We start from the raw sequence: 20,585 nt of genomic DNA, 5'->3' as shown, positions 1-20,585 counted from the left end.
CATCTGAGACTTTAGAGAGAGCACAGTTTCCAGAGTTGTCATTTTGGCATCTGGGCAATTCAAGACCATCAGAAGTGGCTCTGAGATGCAGAAAAGCGACTCAGCTCTGGGAGGCACTGGGACCCGGTAATAGCAGCGAAACTTGGTGGGGACACAAGCCGGGCTCCAGGGGAGGGCCTCTTCCCTGTCCTTGACCGCTGGGGCTCAGGATGGACGACATTCTTTATTGGAAAAAGTCACCTGGAGGGCTGGTTAAAGCACAAGTCCTGCCCTCAGAGCTTCTGGGTCCTTGAGTCGGGTTCGAGAGCAGAGAAGCTGCATTTCCACTCTCAGCACACCTGCCATGGGGCCGCGGCCAAGACCTGCTTGGGACCCGAGGCGGAAATTGGAATCACAGGTGTAAGCTCAGTTCACGGCCCACACTGAGGCGTGCCTGGCTGTGCGTGAGCTTGGGAAGGCCTTGTTTTGTTTGTTTTTAACTTTTTACTTCCAGATACATTTAGGCTTATAGTCGGATTGTTAAAATCATACAGAGAATTCCCACAAACCGTTCACCCAACTTCCCTTACGTTGACATCCTACGTGACCACAGGGCAGTGCTCAAAGCCAAGATTTGAACCCTAGTATAAGACTAGTATCAACTACAAGTTATTGGATTTTGCCCCCGTTTCCCGCTCATGTCCTTTTCCTGTGCCAAGATCCGACCTGGGTTCCCACGTTCCATTTCATTGTTAAGCCTCCTTAGTCTCCTCCCATCTGTCACATAAGCGCATCAGTTTTCTCGTCTTCCGTGGGCTCGACGGCTTTGCTCGGTAGGATGCCCCTCACTTTGCGTCTGCCGTTTTCTCGTGATGAGGCTGAAATTAGGTGTTATTGGGAAGGATGCCACAGAGCTGCTATGCCCTTCTCGGGATGTCATCTCAGGTGGGTGTGACATTGGTATGTACTACTGGTGACTGATGTGGCATCTGCCAGAATTCTACACGGGAAAGTCACTGTTCTCCTCTTTGTAATTACTAAATATTTTGGTGGAGATCCTTTGAGACTCCAAATATCCTGATTCTGCTTAAACTTTAACATCACCAATTTCAGCATCCACCAGCGGCTCTCCTCTGCGGCAATTGTTACTTCGATGTTCTGATGGCAATGCTCTATTTCCCTAATTCCTTCTATGTCCACTAACTGGAATTCTTCCGTATGAAAGAGCTGTTTCTTCTATGGGTGAAGATCTCTGCTGTTGGAGCTGCACAGCTCTACGTTCAAACCCAGTGCTGCTACTTAAGACGCTTCTGCTGCTGGGTGCTGGTGGCATTGTAAAGAAAATATCTAGGTTTACCTGCTGGAAGAAAAGGCAACTCAGCCTGAAGAGGGAGCTGTTGCGGGGTGGGGGGTGCTGAGGCTGTGCGGGGGCCTGGTGAAGAGCCCACCTCCCCTGTGGAGGCCTGGGTTCTCCTGGCTGTGCATCAGCAGCCCCGAGAGCTCAGACAAGGAGCACCCCTCCGTGCCCATTCCCTCGTGCAAAGAGCACGGAGACTGGATGGGACAGTTGCTGACGGTCCTCCCAGCTCTGACGCTGCCTGCCACACACTTGAGTTTCCTGAGGCCAGGTCTCCTCCTCCGTCTTCTTTACTGCACCCGTCTTTCCTCTTCCTGTCTGGAAGTCCTGTGTCTCCATCACTCTTACCATATAAAAAAACTGCCTGTGTCTTTTCAACTCTGCTCTCATCCCCAGAACATTCTCTCCTGCGTAGAGGAAGATCAACAGTCCTTGTTCCTCGCGTGGATATTTTAACTGCTTGGGAGGTGATGTAAGTGGACCTGTTACAATCCCAGAAGGCAGAACTGAAACAGTTTAGACGAGCAGTCAGATTTTCTTTTCTGGCCTAGAATGTTTCTCCAGCCATGAATCCAAGATGATGCTCCCATCTCCAAAGGTTCATGTCCTGCTTCCTTTTTCTCTGCATAATAAATGCCTGTTTAATTACGCACCCCACTCCCACTGCCTGCAATGAGCACGCACATCATCTTAGTTAATAAAATGAGGATTTATTGAATTTTCGGTTTTAATAAATAGTCAGCCATGATCTTTGCGATGGGCCCCAAGCCCTGGTAGAAACTGCATGGTCTCTGTGACCCATGAAAGGGAAAATGTTAAACTATATTTTCTAGTTTCAAAGTGAGCCTCCCCCACCACTTTGCTGCAGTTTAAAAGCCGGAAGCTAAATTTTGTTTTCGTAGCACATTGAGGTCCGGAAGACACCTCAGCCAAGCATTAAGAGCTTTAAAATGAAAGAAAGAGAAAGCAGAAAGCAGAGAAACAGGTAAAGAGTAAAACAGATGGTCAGTTGCTGTGGCCGCAGCACCACAGTCCAGCCTGCTCTGAAGGCAGCCTGGAGCCTGGATACATTTTCAAACAGTTCCCCGTTTTTGTTTTGTTTTGTATTAAGTGGCTGGGAGAGGAAGTGAATTCAGCTATGCAGAATTCCCGGGAAAATTAGGATCTTCAGGATTTTTATGTCCAAATAAAGGACAGAGCAGCAGGAAATCAAGCTTCACCTAAACCCCACCCCTCCCTCAGGCCACTCAAACCCTGGAGCAGGATGAGTAAAGGAACAGGGCCGGTCTGCGAGATTCGTGATTCGTTTTTAAAAGACTGAGTTGAAATGTAAAGAATAACGATGAGGAAAAAGGCCTGGCTGCTTCGGCTTCCCGCAGCCCCCAAAGCTGGCTGCTTGTTGGAGCCTAGAAGATGCGGTTTCTGAAGCTGGGCTTAAAGTAGCCGGGAGGAAGAGCTCTGGAATGAACCCAGCCATGCGCAAAGCTGAGCTGGGTGACAGTCCCCTCCGCGGCCACTCTCCCCTCTGCCTCCTCTATCCTACCTGTCCCCACTCGTCTCTGCCAGCCTATTGTTCATTATAGCAAAGGCTCCCACCCCCCCTGAGAATTCATTGTCCCGATGCAGTGAGCTGGTCTGGTGGGGACAGCCGTTGGCCGTCTCAGGCAGCTGCTTCTGTAGGATGGGCAGCGAGGCCTTGTTGGCTGCTGGGCAGTCCTTCCCAGAGATTCCCTCCCCCGAGGGACTCCGCCCATCCGTGTCACTCTCCATCACCCCATCTGTTTCTATGGAGACGCTGCACGGGTTCTGGACGTTGCCCGGCATGATCACGTTCCTCCGAGACCGTGGGAGCCCACTCTGGCACCGCTGGCAGCAGCTGCCACCCACCTTCCTCAGGATCCAGTTCACGGACTGTTTGATGAGGATGGAGATGACATTGAACAAGGAGTAGATGCAGCAGACGCCCATGAGGATGAAGACAAAGTTGGCGAAGCGGTAGACGCCTTGGCTCTCATACTGGGCGTTCTGGCTGCTGACCAGGTCCCCGAAGCCGATGGTGCTGAAAGCCACAAAGCAGAAATAGAGCGAGTCGAAGTAGCTCCAGCCTTCGATGGAGGTGTACATGGCGGAGGCGCAGCAGGAGATGAGCAGGGAGGCCAGGCACAGGATCAGCATCACGTAGTACACGGAAGGCTTCCAGCCACTCAGGCCATCCACCTCGGACCTGCCCAGGTTCTTCAGGCTGTCCTGGGGCAGGGCCCTTCGTCGCCGCAGCTGCCGCTGGTGGCACGACTTCATGATGTAGGCGATGACGGTGATCAGTCGCTCCAGGAACAGGTTGAAGAACAAGATAGTGCTTGCACACCCAATGAGGCCGTAGAAGATCAGGAAGACTTTTCCTCCTACTGTCGCTGGAGTCGTCATCCCAAACCCTGCAGGAGACACAAGTCAGAGGAGACAGGAGTGAGGGAGGGCTTTGCTGGGAGTGGGGGCAAGGCCTTGGTGTCGAAGTGGTCGCACGCAGTCCCCGTCCTTCTAGGAAGGAGAGAGACGTTTTTCACTTCCTTTTGAAGACGCGAGGGGATGTTCAGGGCTGCAGCCATGGTGCAAACCAGAAAAAGGTGCCTGGTCCTCCAGGCAGGTACAGCCAGGGACTGGTGATGAGCACGTGGGCTAGACTTCAGCCTCCCCTCCCCACTCTGCTAGCCGACCTAGTACAGTGCGAAACCTGAATGAACAACCGCACTCAACAGACGTTCAGAGAGGTAAACAGAAGCTGATACAAAGACAAGGCCGGCACAGACGTGCTGAAATTCACTTACTCTATCAACTCCTTGAGTGCCGTTCCAGGGATGAGTGATGGGACTGTGAGAGAGACAGAGAGCTCTGGTCTAGGGAGGCGATTACTAAACTGGGGTAGATGTTATGCTGGAGGAAGCACAGGACCCCAGGGGCACTGCTTAGAGGGGAGCCCATGTCAAGTTTGGGGATCCGGGCAGACACAGCAGGGGGAGTCGAAAGGTAAAGAGGAGTCAGGTAGAGAGGAGGTTGTTAGTGTGTGACTATGGGGACCGTGGTGGGGAGAGGCTGTCCCAGGCAAAGAGACAGCAGATACCAGCATGTGCAGAGTTGAGAAATTTGCTCAACATTTTCTCATTTTTAAACAAAGTTCTTCCAGTATATACCTCATGGTCTGGAAGTGAGATCTGAGGTGTTGGTTGCTAAAATATAAAATGTCTCTCTAGCTTTTGTCTTTTCCTCTTCGCAATTTCCACCTCCTTGACCTTTCTACCCACATGCACAGACACGTTAATGAGCACACCAACTGTAGGACAATGGGCATCCTTAAGAACAAGGGGAAACAGACTCGAGAGCAGCGATACCCCTGCCAAGAATCAGAAAAGAGCTTTCTCATGTAGCATGAGATTCAAATGGGCTGATGTTTTCATTTCCGAAGTCTTCCTGTCCGATCTGAGCGGCGGCTACTATTTCCCTCTTGGAGGGCAGGTGGCAGTTGTAATGAGAGACTCTCAGTAAGTGATTGAGCACCTGTTCAGTTCAAGAGCCTGCGTTGGGGTTTGGGTCACACAAAGATGACCCTGTACAAGATCCTGGACCTCAAGGAGTGCAGCATCCAGGCTGAGACAGATCTACCAAACAAGGCACAGTGAATCAAGGGCCGGGATAAAGGCTTGATGGGGCTACCCTGGCTTCTGGGTCCTGACTGAAGCCTCAGGTGGGAAGAGTGAGTGACTTGGGCGCATTCAGGTGTGCTGCTGAAGCCGAAACTTGACAAACTGGTTTTCCAATGAATGAGACTTCTCGTGATTTTGCGACATGTTCCAGCAATTTAAAATTTCTAGATTCTAACTTGTTTATTTGGTTTTAAAACATTCAGTTTTATTAAAGAAAGGATAGTCCATGGCTTTGGATTACCTACCGTGTTGGACAGATCACCGCCATCTTTTCAATCAGCAAAAATAACAGAAAACGGTGCAAACGGTGGAGTCCACGGAGCGCCAGCAGGCAGCCTCCTGATGTGTGCAGCTGGAGGGGTTTCCACACCTTTCACCACTCTCAGGGCTCAACGAGCGTAAGTGAATAATGCAGTCTTTGCCACACAAAGCCTCCCTTCCCCTGAGCTCGTAATACCGAGCATCAGGGCTACCTGGGATTGCGAATAAGCCTCAGGGTCCCCCTTGCTGGAGGAAAGGACACAGGCACGATCAAAGGCCGTCCTCGGGCAGGTGACCCCGACTCCTCACACTCATTTCTCATCTGTTGGTTCCATTGGATGAAGGAGAAAAAGGATGCATTCACTTTCCCAAAGGTGGACAGCTAGAATCAGAAGCAAGATTTGTCTCGTCCCCCACAAAGTATCAGCAATGGGACTAATTAGGCACATTGATGCTCACCAAGTCTTTACTTTCAGGAACGAAATCCTCAGCAACCTACATATAGTGGGGAGAGTACAGCCTAAAGGGTAACAGGGAAATGACTAAATAATGTAGCCATTAACACGAACCCATTCGCATTGTACACACAGAGTTTTTAAAGACTGGGGACTGCTAAGTGGGAAAAAGCAGAGCCAAGCGTGCCTGCGCCGTGGCTCAAGCAGGCTGTCCCGCCAACTTCACGCGCGTATCTTGCACAGCACTCATTTCTTCGATGGAGACTTATCCCTAACATTTCTTATGCTGGCCGATATGCCCTATGGGGTATATTTGGTAGCAATATTTACAATGCTTAATAGCCACCTCTTGAGAATGGATTCCAGAGCAGACTCCTCCTCCGATGGCTGCCTGCCTGTAGGGTTCGAACTGAGGTTACTTCACCAAGACCCACCCTGCCCTGTCTGTAATGAAGCGTGTTTCAGGGAAGTGACCACCCAAACAATAGAGTAACACCGGAAAATGCTCACGTTAACGCCCTCATGTCCAGGTTCTCATCTGATGAACCAGGGCTCGAACCCTGTAACCGGAAGCTAGAGTCGTGCACCCAGTGCAGACGTGCATTGTGGGAGGTCATTTCCATTCACCTCCCACAGCAGCAACCCTTGTGCACCAGTAAGTCCAAGCTGACGACTCAAGCCCTGGCCAGCGAGGCTCAGTGGGTTGGGCGTTGTCCCGCAAAGTGAAAGGTCGCCAGTTTGATTCCCGGTCAGGGTGCAAGCCTGGGCTGTGGGTTTGGTCCTTGGTTGGGGGGCGCATGAGAGAGGCAACTGATACATGTATCTCTCACACATCAATGTCTCTTTCCCTCTCCTTCTCCCTCCCTTCCCCCCTCTCTAAAAATAAACAGAATCTTAAAAAAAAAAAAAAAAGCCGATGACTCAAAATCCTTTTTCAAGACCTTATAACCCCACCCCCTGCTTTTTTATCCTCATCGGAGGACGAGCTATCGAGGAGGGAATAGAGGGAGAGAGGAGAGAAACATCAATGTGAGGGAGAAACTGTCAGGTGCCCCCCCATACATTCCCTGACCGGGAATCCAACCCACGACCTGTCGGTTTACAGGACGATGCTCCTACCAGCTGAGGCGTACTGGCCAGGGTGGCCTTATAAAACTTTTACAAGTACTCCCCCCCACCCCAAACACTGGTAGTTGGGTTCCACAAGCTAGAATTCGGCCAATAACTAGAACTTCCTTTTGGCTCACTGGAATTTCGCACTGCGCTGTGTCTGTGTTCAGCATAACTTCCCCTCTATGAACTAAATAGGAGCAAACCCTACGGATTAATAACGTCAAGCTAAGAATGTCTCTCCTTCACAACCAGCCATGGTTAGTCACGGAGAAGGCCCAGCAGGATGTGAACCGGCCTCCTCCGGCCCCATGGGTTTTCCTCACAGTCCTGCCCAAGCATTAAACCCTCTGGGTTCTTAGGCACAAGGCCATTTGCTGTTCCTTTCAGCTGCTCGAGGCAGGCAGAATAGGGTCATAGGGAGGATGATAATGGGGACGGCTGTTTATGAGGATGGAGCGCCCACTCTGACCTGGGCCCTGTGCTTAGTGCTTTACAGGAAATCACTCCTTCAGTCCTCATGCTGACCTTGAAGGGGAACCCTGAAATACAGAGAGGTCAAGAAACTTGCTCAAGGTCACACAGCTAGCAAGCCGGGGGGTGGGGGTTGGCCTGGGTCCTAGTTCAGACCGTGACTAACCTAGGCGTGAGTGGTCAAGCTTGTTCTGGTTGTCCCTTCGGTAAAACGAGGGAAGAGGGGCCCAGAGTGGTCTAAGGACCTTCCAATTCCAATATTCTGTGATGTGTGTGCAGGGCAGAAATCTGAGCTCACTCTACCTATCCGATCACCCCAGGATTCTGGGGGAACAGGCCTTGGGTGTCCACAGCTCCCCTTCTACAGGCCAGGCAGGTGAATCTAAGTCTGCCTGAAGAACAGTTCTACCTGTAACTTTCTCCGCCACAGCGACACCACAGACTGAAAGCATTTCATAAGGCATCGAGGAGGTGGAGGGGAAATATCTCCACTGTGTGCCCGGGCTAGTGTTCCGCAGCCGTCTCTGGGTGCGTGCAGAAGTTAGCAGTCCTTCCCAAAGTTGAGGATATGTTTGGGAATTGGCTATTTTTAGAGTTATGACTCCTCTCTCATTTTGTGAACAGTAAAGCATCTTTGACAAAATATTATGAAGTCAGAGGCAGTAAAAATTTAACTATTTTCCTGGTAACTTCTGAACGAGGGGCCATTTTCTAGACTCTTTAGCAATAGTAGGTTTTAAGTAAAAATAAATGATTTCTTATCCTAACTGCCAGGTTGAGAACTGGGCTGTGACAAAGAATTCTTTAAATCATGCCCATTACTACAAATCACGGTAGTTTTTACACTCAGAAGGCAACAAAAAATGAGCATCCAGGGACTCTGCACACGTCAGCTCGGAAAGAGGAGTGCTACAGATTTCATTTCCCCGAGAAGCACACTGAGTCACGGGGCCGAGCTCCGTGTGCTGCCTTCTCCAGCGCTTTCCTCCTCGCAGACTTGGGCCAATGTGACAGCGGAGACACAGGCTGTCGTCACTTCTGACTCCGCTCGCCTTTAAAGGGGGAAGGGTGGGGAGAAATCACGGACTTATCTCAAGTAGGTGTTTCCGTTCCAGAGCTACTCAACTCTTAAATCGTGAAACCACTCCTTAAAAGCAAGCACCCACAATTGTGTTCTCTCTCTCTCTCTCTCTCTCTCTCTCTCCCTCTCCCTCTCTCTCTCTCTCTCTCTCTCTCTCTCTCTCTCGCAAAATGGCTCTCCCCCAGACTCCGAGGGAATGATTCAATAAAGCAGAATGTTACCACAATGCAGGGCGCGTACCTGGTGAAAGGCGTGCTTATTCAGCCCCGGTGAGCAGATCTGGCCGCAGGATGTTTTGAGGAATTAGGAAAATGCTACCTGTATGTATCCTCACAGGGCTCAGCTCACCCCAACACCCTCCCTGCGCCCACACCAGCCTGTGGGGCCCTGGTGCTCCCCCAAATCCAGCTGGACAGCCAAACTCCCGGAGAGCAGGTGCGGCTCTCTCCTCTCTGAGGGTTTCCCTGAGACACGTGGCAACCAGAATGGAGCAGGGCCTGGGCCAGCTGAACGGCAGGTCCTAGAAGACTTAAGGAACAAGCGTGGTATTTGTAATAGCATCATCTCTGTTCTTCCCCAGTTTGTACTTCTTCTTCACAAACCCATGAAATTTCCTCTGCATTAGGAACTAAATATTCCTGTCCCCCCAAACTCCCATGCTGAAACCGTACCCTGCAGTGTGACGTATGAGGAGGTGGAGCCCTCAGGATGGGGTCAGTGCCCTTCTAAGAGTCCCCGGAGGGGTCTTTCTCCCTCTCCCTGCTCTCTGCCAGGTGAGGATACAACAGGAAGTCCGCAGTCTGTGACCCAGAAGAGGGCCCTCCCCCAGAACCCAACTGTGTGGGCCTCTGATCTCAGACTTGCAGCCTCCTGAACGGTGGGAAATAATGTCTGCTGATCATTAGTCACCCAGTCTCTGGCATTTGTTACGCAGCCTCAGCTAAGCCAGTATGTTGCAATCGCACCATTATTTACCCTACGTTACCTAGAATTTCCTAGAAATATTTGGTAAACATTCTCACGTTTCCTATGAACATCAGCTCTGGCAAACCAAAGCTCTCTGTAGAAAATCAGGTTTTCCTTTCCCTTTCTTCTCTTCTTTCCTTCCTTCCTCCCTTCCTTCCTTCCTTCTTTCCTCCCTCCCCTTGCCTGCCCTCCCTCCCTCCCTTTCATTTCTTGAAAAGAGACTTCACAGACCTACCACTCACACCCTGTTTTCTTGGGGCTCCTCCTGGGCTGTGTCTGAATGAGTCACTGTTCTGCCGTGAGCTAGTCTTTGAGGGGCCCTCTTGGGCTCTCTCCTTAAAAACATTTAATTTTGATATTACTAGTTCCAGAAAGTAGTCAGAACTTTCTTTTGCCCAAAGTCCGTAGAGAACCCACGTCAGAGGCACTGTGACGCCCATGGCATAGATGAGATCAGTACAATAACTTAACTGCCCAAGGAAATGTTTGAAAACATCACAGCACAATGGTATTTTAGCTGGTTGCAGGGAAAGAAAGGGCTGATTCACTAGGCTTTATTTTCCCACCAAAGGAACGAACACTGAAGCCTGACACCTCCCCTGAACTCTGGCTATTAACCCAAATGTGAGGGTCTTTGGTAAACTACTTTTTAAAAATGGAAATGCAAAATTAGAGCCAGAGAACAAGTCTGAGGCAGCCGGTGCAAACCAGAACCCTGGTTCACTGAATCGGATGCACTGCCTGTCAATCACCCCGTTTATACTGAGTGGGGTCAGATTTCAGGGCAGACACAGGGGGCCGGAAAAGGGCGAGGCCATTGGTACCCGCTGGGGCATGGGACGGGTATGAGCAGCCGTGCACGGGACAAAAGGCCTGGCGGAGAAGGTTTAAGCCCTCAGCATTACCTCAGAGGTGCTCTCCCTTGAGGCTTCTGGGGGCTGACACCAAGGGATTGTGCTTGAATGATGTCATTTCTAGTTCTACTGGCAACACCGGCTCTTCAGTACAAGTTGACCTAGTTTGCCCTTTTCCCCCTTGAAAACATCCTGCACCTCCACCTTTCTCTTCTCCCCAACATGCATCTGAAGTGCTCCTTGTCCCTGGCAGGTCCCCTGTGTGCTTCAGCTCTGCTCACTCAGTGACTGAGTGTGTCCTATGTGCCCGACACTGAGTTAATGTTACCAGTAAACAAGACATCACCTCTCGGCTGCCTGCAACTAGAGTCCTTCTGGAATTTACTGTCTTTCTCCACCAGTTTCTGTTTCTCTATCTACAGTTTTCACATGTTTCTTGGTCTTCTGTATTTCCCGATGAGCTTTAGAACCATTTCACAAGGTTCCAGAAAAGACATTTGGACTTTGACTGGGGTTGCCTTACTCTCAGAGACGGCACCCTGACCAGCCTGAGTTCTCCACTGGACCACAGTGTCTCTCTCTCCATTGATGGAAGTCTGAAGAGCCGGCCCCAGAGAGCTTCGTGAGTTCTTCACAGGGGCCTTGCCCAAGTTTGCCACGCGGGTCCCTGCTTCAAGGCTTTCAGAAAAGATGATGGGAATAAAGTCTTGAACTCCACCACATGTATTTTTTGGTGGCTTGTTTTATGGTTGATGTTTTTATAGAAGCAAAGCACAGGAAACCTGACAGAAGACAGGGCACAGGGTCCACTCAGAGATGAAGGGCCAGGTAGACGCCAGAATCCAAATGGAGCTCCCACATCAGGAGTCTGAGTTCACGCCAGGACCTACCCACCCACCCCCCGCCCGGTGATTGCAGGACAGAGGCCATCTGCCCTGCTCTAAGCCCCTTCCTTGGTAGGCAGGGATGGGCTGCCAGGTGTCACTGCTCTTGGGAGAAAGGCTGGGCCCTGTGTGGCTGGGGCTGCCCTGCCTGAAGTGTTCCTGCCTCTGCATCTCCTTTACAAGGCAGAGGCTGCAGGCTGCAGCCCAAGTCCCCTCTCATAATTCCACTTTCAGTTCTGACGACACCAGGAGAGAGACCTCAAATAAACAGGAGCTTTATCCATACCACAGCGGTCACGGAACACCCACTGTGTGCTGGGGGTGGGCCACGTACTGAGATCAGGGAGAATTAAATACATCCCCCGCCTGCAAGTGCAGGGGCGGGAACAGAAACATAGCAAGTGTAAGTGACGGATGACAATGATAACAGTGACAGTTTGCATTTATCACACACTTCCGGCACCAGGCTCTTGCTCTGAGCTTTACATGGACTATTTTACCTAATCTTTAGAAGCCCAAGAAGTAGGCACTACTGGTATTCTTATTCCCACGTCACACATGAGACTTACGGAGGTAAAATAAATTGCCCAGAGTCATGCAGCTGATGAGCAGTGACGCCATATAAGAAATAGAGTCTTTCTGACTCCAAAGTCAGTGCCATAATCATTAACCCCTGCTGACTCCTGGGATGCTAGGGGTGACCCTGGGGTCACCGGACTCTGACTGGGCCCAGGGGAAGGCCTGGGATGTCAGAGAAGGCTTTCCCTGGGAGGTGGAGGATGCCCAAGCTGACCAGTGTAGGCAAAGTGACAGGAACAATGCTCCAGGCCAGGAAACTTCCGGTGCATAGGACGGGGCTCAAAAAAGAGCATGGTATGTCCAAGAAAGGGACAGTAGGGTGGGGGTGGACAGGGGAGCTGGGGACAGAGTGGCAAAATCCAGATCAGGCCCTTACGACGGTGCAGCCCAGCACAACCCTGTGCTGCACACCTCTCAGGCCTCAGCAACCCCCCGAACGAAAGCCCCATGAACGGGATTCCCTGTGCCAATTAAATCGGGTTACTTACGAAGCGCAGCTAGCCATAAGCTTCCTTAAAGGAGTTCCTGTTAGCACGTACGCTTAGTTCAGGCATCCTTCGTGTCTCACCATTGCGTCTCCTCCTGCTGGGCAACAGGTGAACCTTGCAAAGGCCTGCCTGACCTCCCCTGTCAGCCGTGCGCAGCTGCACCACCTCAATGTGGTAGCACTTGAGCAGCGTGCTTGCAATAAAACGCCAAATGTTGCTCCGCTGTATTTGCCTGGGAGCCCCTGGAGAGCAGGAAGGTGTGCTGCTACTCACTCGTCTGTGCAGCTCCAGGGTCCTGCGAGCTGAGCAGATCAACAAAGTTGGGAAACTTGTGGACAGACTGACAGGAAGAAAAGACACCGACGACCAATACTGGGACAGGAGAGGGCACATCGCCACTGATCCCAAGGACGTTAAAAAATAATATGGGGATATTGTGAACAGCTTACGGGCAATAAATTCAATGAATTAGATAAAATGCTCGAAGTTCTTAGAAGACACAAACTACCAAACCTCACTCAAGAAGAAACAGATATGACTATGGTTAAAAATTTTCTCACAAAGAAGCCTTAAGTGCAGGTGGCCTCACCGATAAACACTATTAAACATTTAAGGAGTTGAGAATGACCAGACCTACAAAATGTATAGAAAATCAGAAAGGAAGGAATGCTTTCCAACTCATCGATGAGTCCAGCACCACTCTACCCCTGAAGAGGGGGAAGGACCTAACAGGAACACTGCACACCCAAGTCCCTCGGGAACACAGACACACGGTGCTGACTGCATTCTAGCAAAGCGAACCCAACAACATACAGAAAGGATAATGCATCGCAATGAGTGGGGATTTATCTCAGGAATGCCCTGTTGATTCAACATTTGGAGATCAGTGTAATTTACCGTATCAAGAGATCAAAAAGGGCAAAACTACACAATCGCTCTGTAGACGTAGAAGAGTCAACTGCCAAAATTCGACATCCATTCACGGTAACGACTCTCAGTCACCCGAGAATGGACGGGGACTTCCTCAGTGTGACAAAGGGTAAACACAACCACCCCCACCCCCGCCCCCACTAACACCGTATTTGATAGTGAAAGCACTGTTTTTTTCTTCCCTATGACTATGAACAGGGCTGGTACAACCACTCGCCCCATTTCTATTCAGCATCACACTGGAGGTTCCAGCACAATCAGGCAAGAAAAAGAGAGAAAAGGCGGGCTATAAAGAAAGAAGGAAAACTATCTTTATTAACAGAAAACACGAGGGGTATGTAAAAAATCCAATGGCCCCTAAAATAAAAAATCAAGAACTAATATATGAGTTCTTGTACTACTTGATTTCAAGACATCGCAGTTACAATAATGCAGTCATGTGGTGTCAGTGTGAAGACAGACAGACAGATCAATGAAACCCCACAGAAACAGACCCACACACGTGATCCATTGATCTTGTTTACAAAGGTGCCTGGCAATGCAGTCAAGAATTGAGAGTGTTTTTAACTACGGCGCTAGCAGAAGTGGAAAGCCAGGAAAAGGGACACAGTACTGATGCAGGCGGCCACAAGGATCGATCTCAAAGTGACTACGCTGCGTGAGAGAGGCCAGTCAAAGAGAGTCCATGTGGTGAGGGCAAGCGGAGCTTGCCACCCCCAAAATAGGCCTTTTTGGGGATGTTGATTATTTTGAGCTAGTTGTTTTTAAGAAACAGAGACTCAGAAAAAAACCCTTTGATCTTCCCCTAACTGCCTTAGAGAATTTAGACAGAGGACCAGGAGATATCATAGATAATTATAGATAATTATAGTTTAATTATCATAGATAATTATAGTTTAATGTGAACTAGTGTGCTAGACGAGGAGGAACCCAGCCAGGGCCTTTGGTCAAAGTCCTCTCTGTGTCCTATTATCAGTGACGGCCCAGCAAACACTTGCTTTTCTATCTGCCTTGGCCCAGTGCAGCGTATAAGCCTCAACTGGCCAGTATGTCCGCAGACCCCATATTCTTACGCCACCCCTCCCTGTATGCACGTACGTAATAAATCTGGTTATTTTCTCCTGTTAATCTGTCTCATGCCAATTTGATTATTAGAAGGGTGCATGTAGAATCGCTCCCTCCCACAGCAGAGAGGTGGTCATCTGGGATGGGGCAGGGGCACAGGGACACTTTGGGGAATGATGGGGGTGCGTTCATCACCTTAACTGTTTAGATGGTTTCATAGGTGCGGAGATATGTCAAAACCTATCAAATTGTACACCCTAAATATGTACAGGTTAATATGTCAATAATTATATTTCAATAAAGCTGAAAAAGACAAATCTGTGGCTTAAAGCAAACAGCTCTCTAGCTCTCTATTCAGCCTTAAAGTGGACTGTCACATCCGGCCATGTGTCTGCACTGGGGGCCAGGTTCCCGGGAAGGTGGTCACATTTTAGAGGCCGTGCCTGGAGGAGAGGACAGGACTGAGAGGCAGGGCCCCAGGAGCCAGCTCTCTTGTTCTTGATGACATGGAGAAGCTAAGATGTCCAGGAGGACGCCAGCCCAGGGGGTGGGGTGGTGGGTGGCGGAGTGATGTCCTCCCTCTCATCGGTCCACTGAGAGATAACATGCCTTCCCCTAAGGCACAGGTGGCAAACACAAGGCCCGAGGGACGAATCCGGCCCTCCACCTTGTTTTATCCGGCCTGGCACCTTGTTTCTACCCGGCGGCAGTGCCAAGCTCTCACTTAACTGTTAAGGAGTAGTTACATTTATACAGTCCTAAAATTATATTCATCCCTTTGAATATATCCTATATCCAGGCAACCGTGAGGCTGATGTGGCCCCTGCGGAACATGAGTTTGACACTCCTGCCCTAATGTGAGCAGTGGGGGGCTGAAAGCTGTGATGCTGCTGTAAGTTGCTATGATTTACTCATTCCCCAGGAAATGTCAATCACAAGAACCACAGACATTGGCTATTGACAGGCCAAGGCCGGCACAGAACGGTCCTGCACCCCCTGATGTCTCAGTCTGGCCACTCTCCACCTGCAGGGCCACCTCAGCCAAGCAGTGAGGTCTCTGACTGGGGGTGGCCATGCAGATGGACGCCCACCTACAGCCCCGTTTCCTCCTAGCACCCAGAGTTGACTGTTATATTAAGTTTTCATCCTGAGAGTGATCACGTTAATATACAAATTGGATATTGCCACTCCCTTGCCGAAAACCCTTCAGTGGCTTCCTGTTGCACGAAAGGAAACCACTAGAGCTCCCCACTCCAGCTCCCAGGGCCCTGCACGCTCTAAGTCTCACCCCGTCTGCAAACTCACTGCTATCTTCTCCCCTCGCTCTCTGCACTCTGGCTGCTCTGGCCGGCCCTGGGGCCTCGGGGCCACAGCCCCTCCCCCTTATCTGCAGTTGTGTTTTCCAGGCTTTCAGTTACACGCAGTCAACTGTGGCCTGAAAAATATTAAATACACACTTCCAGAAACAATTCATAAGTTTTAAATTGCGTGCCGTTCTGAGTAGTGTGATGAAATCTCGAGCCGCCCTGCTCTGTCCTGCCCAGCTGTGAACCATCCCTTCGTCCAGCGTGTCGACGCCATCCACGCAACCCTCCCACGAGTCACTCAGCAGCTGTCTCAGCTGTCATACAGCGAGAGAGACACCACATTCGTGTAACGTTTTTTGCAGTAAACTGTTATAACTGTTCTATTTTATCATTACTGTTAATCTGTTACTGTACATAACTTATAAATTAAACATTACCATAGGTATGTATGTACAGGGTTCGGTACTGTCCGTGGTTTCAGGCATCCAATCAGGGGCCTGCTGCATCTGTCGGTCTCTGCTGGAATGCTCTTCCGCGGCTCTCGATTCACACTGCTGACCTCGGGCCTCCGTTTCGATACACCCTGTCCAGACCCGTGGCCACCTGAAGAGGAGGCTGTCCCTCTGCCCAGTTGCACACTATCGTTTCAGTCTGCTCTTTTTTTTTTTTTTTTTTAAGCACTTGCCTTTATCTCAAATGACCTCTTTACGTACTTGTATAACAGAACGAGAGCTCCATGAGACAATGAACCTCACCTTCTCTCTCTCTGCTCTCTCTCCAGGGTCAAGACGATGCCTGGGCCATACTGTCTCCCATGTGGCTTTATCCTTCCAGAGCCCTCTGAGCGACGCCCTGTGTGACTAATGGAACCCGTCCTTCATGCCTTGCTGGACCTTGCCCACCTCCCTGGAGCCCCATGGTTGCCTTCAAAACACTGCTTGCCGGGATGTGCTTCTTTCTGGCCCACCCTTCCCCTGTCCCCTTCTCCTGGGGCAAGTCTGGAATTCAGGAGCCCCGGGTCCTCCAGGTGTAACATCCGGCTGCCTGTGCAAGTCCATCTTGCAGGTGTTGCCCAGGGCCTGGAGGCCTGCTGGAGTTAGCCATCTTGCTTAGGGGAGTGTAAAGCTCCGAACCAGCTTCTTCAGAGTGACCCTGTGCTATGTCCTAGGCTATAATAGAAGATCACCCCATAGGAAGCAACTTCTTACTAGTACTCAAAGGGATGCTACTAGCTGGTATGAAAAGGTGTGTGCAAATCAGAAAGAGAGCCCCCCACCCCGGACAGATAGGGCCCCCTGGGTGCAGGGGGTGGTATGCACACAGGCTGGCTTTAGCTCTCTGTTCCCCTCCTTGGCTGGGGGTCTTCGTGCAGGGCACGCATCACACAGTTGTACATAGCATCCTTGAGTGGTCATCTCAGAGACCCAGTGTCAAGCCCCTTGGGATGGACTTTTAGCTTCCCTTTCGTAAGCCTCTGTTCTCTGACACTTTATGTGATTCCCCATTACCTGTGGCAAACGGGCGATGGGAACATGAAAGACAAAGACAACCCCAGGATCTCACTTTAATAAATCTCATTACTTCCCAGGCCCTGAGAAAGTGCCAGGTGCTGGGCTAGACACTTGAGCACATGGGCACATTTTTGTCAACCATATGACGTCAGCACTTTGTGAAAAAAAAAATTACAAAATTCAATGGCTATATGATGCCATCAGAAAATCAAGATCAATTATGCATGTGTGAATGGACAGAACACTTAGAAGTACTCACTTTGTGACAGTAGGAATTGTAATGGAACTTTATGCTTGATTATTTCTGAATGATTAAGAACTTTTTTTTACAATGAACATATAATTGCTTTTATAAACAGAAAACAATAATAATGATATTTCTATTCTGGGAAAAAATAATGTGGACTAAAAACTCCAAATAAGAAGTCAAATTAATGGCTTTGACTTTCAGGTTCTTTTGTAAATGAACTAAAAGTAAATATAAGTAAAATCTTTTACTTTCTGTCACGGGTGCTGGCCAGCAGGGAAATGACCCTAAACGACCCAGGCCAGAGGACGAGCTACTGGAAGGCAGAAGTCACCCAGTCCCCACACAAACAGCCAAACCGCAGGCCAGGCTAACAGGGAGGTCAATCTCCAAGCATAAGACGCTGCAGGCTTTCTAAACGCACCGTTGTGGGCAGAAGCAGCTAAACAGCAGGTGTGGAGCCCCGGAGCAGGAAAATGAATCCTGACTCTCGCAGTTCTAACTAAGTAAACATGCAGCTGACAGGCAGTTACACTGTTCACGTTTTAACAGCTCAAGTCTTTCCTCCACTTTTAGGAATGAATAGTTTTCTTTGTTTGCTCCCAGTGTATCATTTCTAGACAGGCCTGGGAGCACTGGCCACGCTGCAGGAAAGCAGGGGCAGGAGGAGGCACACGGGATTAGGGAGCCACTGACCCTCTGCAGCCAGGAGAAAGGAAACCAAAGGCCAGGAGCAAGTTCACTGCATTTTTGTGTGTTTATTTTGGCTCTTTTTAAATGAGCACAAACACGAAAGGAAGAAATACGAATCAGAAGAACCCCTGAACTGCTTGCTCTGTGACCTGCAATTGGTCCTGTGAACAAACTACCCTCACTGCCTGTTTTGCTACTTTGCGACTGGTGCTTTGTTCTTCTTTTTCTCTTTCGTTGTCTGTCTGAGCCAGAGAAGTACTCACAGAATTACTGATGAAGGTGTAGACCTGTGACTTCCAAAACCTAGCTGGTGGTAGCCTTCCGTCATCCCGAGTGGTACTTAAGGGCCGACTGGGCCTGCAGTGCCACCCTCCGTTTGGCCCAGGATGAGGGGAGCGAGATGGGAGCATCCTCCCTGTCTTCGGCCTCTCCCTCAGTCCAGCCTGGAGCCTTCACCCAACTCTGTCCGCTGGACACTGGGAAGGGGATGACATTCCCTTCCCTTCCCACTTAGGACTGGCCTGCTGCACGGGGACCATAGAGCAGAAGCAAAGCTCTGTGATGGGCAAACAAGAGGCCTACAAACCAATCAGGGACCATCCACCTGCTCAGCTTTGGGCGGAGTGAGGAGACACAGGCCAGAGTTAGAGCACACGTCCATCCTCCTTGACACTCAGCCTTTCACCTGTCCCTAGCCCATCTGCTCTCATCCACATTCTGGTCACTTTTCATGACTCTCAGACCGAACTTCCTCCTGAGTAACTCGGCTCTGTCTCAAGACACCACCTGGCTTGTCCACCCGACGGCTGCCCCACGGCTGCCCCCGTCCTAGCAAACTCAGGCCAGGTGCGCAGGGCCCGCAGGCCTGTGTCCTGAGGCCCGCCCTGCACTTCCAGCACCTGTGGAGTGGTCCCTTCGTGCCAGAGGTGTTTCAGCAGCTGGATGCATGTTCTCATCTCTCCTCAGGGAAGAGCGCGGCGCAGCCACGTCCCTTCCTATCACAGTGATGGGGGACCCTTCTGATAAGTCATTTCAGGCCCTTCCGGAAAACTCTTTAACACTCCACAAAGAAAGCCATGCACCTAAACTCCATTAGAATTAAAAACTTAAACATGGAAAAAGCTTCCTTTTCTTGAAGAGACCATGAGCAGATCTAGAGCCGAAGTGCAAGCCTCTCGCCCTCCGACATCCCAGCCAAGGCCAGACGTTCCTCATGCCCACCTGAGCCTCGGGCGCTGCGCCCTGCCCAAGGCAGCACTGGCTGTCTTCTCTCTGGTGCCCGTCTGAGAGTCGGTGCAGGTCACCCACCACAGGTAGACAAAGGTGGGAGAGGCCTCCTCTGGCCTGACCCCAGACCGTTGGGGGCCCTCAGATGGAAAACAATGGGATCTCAACAGCTTTCCGTTTGGAACATCTGAGAAACCAGTTACCCAGCACCTTTATCAGCCTCGAACCACTTGGAGGTGTCGGTGATCTCAGCCCCTCCCTTCCTGTAGACCTCAGCGAGAGATGCTGACCCCACACCGAGACCACGCCACCGGCGAGACCGGCCCTTAGGAGGGCCACGGAGACGCTGGCGGGCTGCACACTTCCCGTCTTTCCTTTGCCAAGAAGTCATCAAGCACACGGAGGCTCTTCTCCCATGAAACCCACTTTACTCTTATCTTTGTTTTCTTTTTGAATGAGTCCCAGTTGCAGGATTAGGCAAAGATTTGTTTTTATTGGAAGACCCGGCTCAGTAGCCTGGAGGTGAGAGGCCCCCGAAATGAGCCACCAGGCCCAGTTCCCCTGTGAAGGAGCCGTGCAATGTAGTGCGCTCGCAGACGGCTTGGAACGTGAGCTGGGACACATTAGGCGTAAGCCCTGCGGCTGAGTCAAGCTCTCAGGTCAGTGCGGCACACGGTTAACAGGCCCCACAGTCCCCAGTGCAGGGCAGCCCCGATATCTGGAAAGGTGTTCTGTTCAGCAGTTGTGACATACTTTGGTTTGTTTTTTAATAACAATTTGTTAACGATAACATTTAATATGCGTTATTCCTAATAATACATGTCCATTGTAGGAAATTCAAAACATGTAGAAAAGGGAAGAGAAATTACAGACCACTCCCAGTCGTGCCGACCAGAGGCGAGGCGAGTGCAGATTCCGATGCCTCCGCTGGAGAAACGGCGGACAGGGTGCAGGGAGCGGGTCTCACCGGGCACAGCGCAGGGGTCGAGCACGTGAGAGCCAGTCAGCGTGAGCTGCTCCTGCGGGTGACTTCCTGGTGCATTTCCTTCCCGTCTCGCACGCATGGCTTAAAACAAACTTTGGATCATTCCTATGGAGAAATCCCATTTTTCTTAAAATTCCTACCTGTGTCCAGTTTCACTTGGGTTCTGACTAATGCTTCCAAGGCTATATGTCAGGGAATAAGGTTTATGCTTGCCACTTGGACATGAACCTGCAGATGTGTCTGCAGAGGCAATAATGTGTTTTTTCCCAAATCATACACCTTCTTATCTAGCCTCCTATCTTATCAACTGCGCAGGCCGCACAAGAAAGCCGTCTGGGATAAGGTTCAACTTGCAATCACAGAAATCAAGGCGATGCTCTGTGGCCTGCGTAGGGGTCAGTCTGGCCACTCTGGCCTCGGTAGTGTGAAGAAGGCAC

General features: G+C 50.5%; 1 protein-coding gene across 1 annotated transcript in view; it reads right to left on the bottom strand.

Annotated features, from left to right (window-relative positions):
- Positions 1–2,049: 2,049 nt before the first annotated feature.
- The window catches only part of KCNK13 (potassium two pore domain channel subfamily K member 13), a 59,617-nt gene continuing 41,081 nt past the window's right edge, over positions 2,050–20,585 (bottom strand). The window contains exon 3 of the mRNA XM_053929176.1: positions 2,050–3,768. Within this exon, the coding sequence (XP_053785151.1) occupies positions 2,876–3,768 (893 nt within the window). The 3' untranslated portion in view covers positions 2,050–2,875. The remainder of the gene's footprint in view (positions 3,769–20,585) is intronic.

Source organism: Desmodus rotundus, chromosome 7 (genome assembly GCF_022682495.2).
Source record: "Desmodus rotundus isolate HL8 chromosome 7, HLdesRot8A.1, whole genome shotgun sequence".
NCBI classification, from domain to species: Eukaryota; Metazoa; Chordata; class Mammalia; order Chiroptera; family Phyllostomidae; genus Desmodus; species Desmodus rotundus.
Note: the sequence above shows the minus strand (reverse complement) of the source record. Positions and strands in the feature narration are given on the sequence as shown.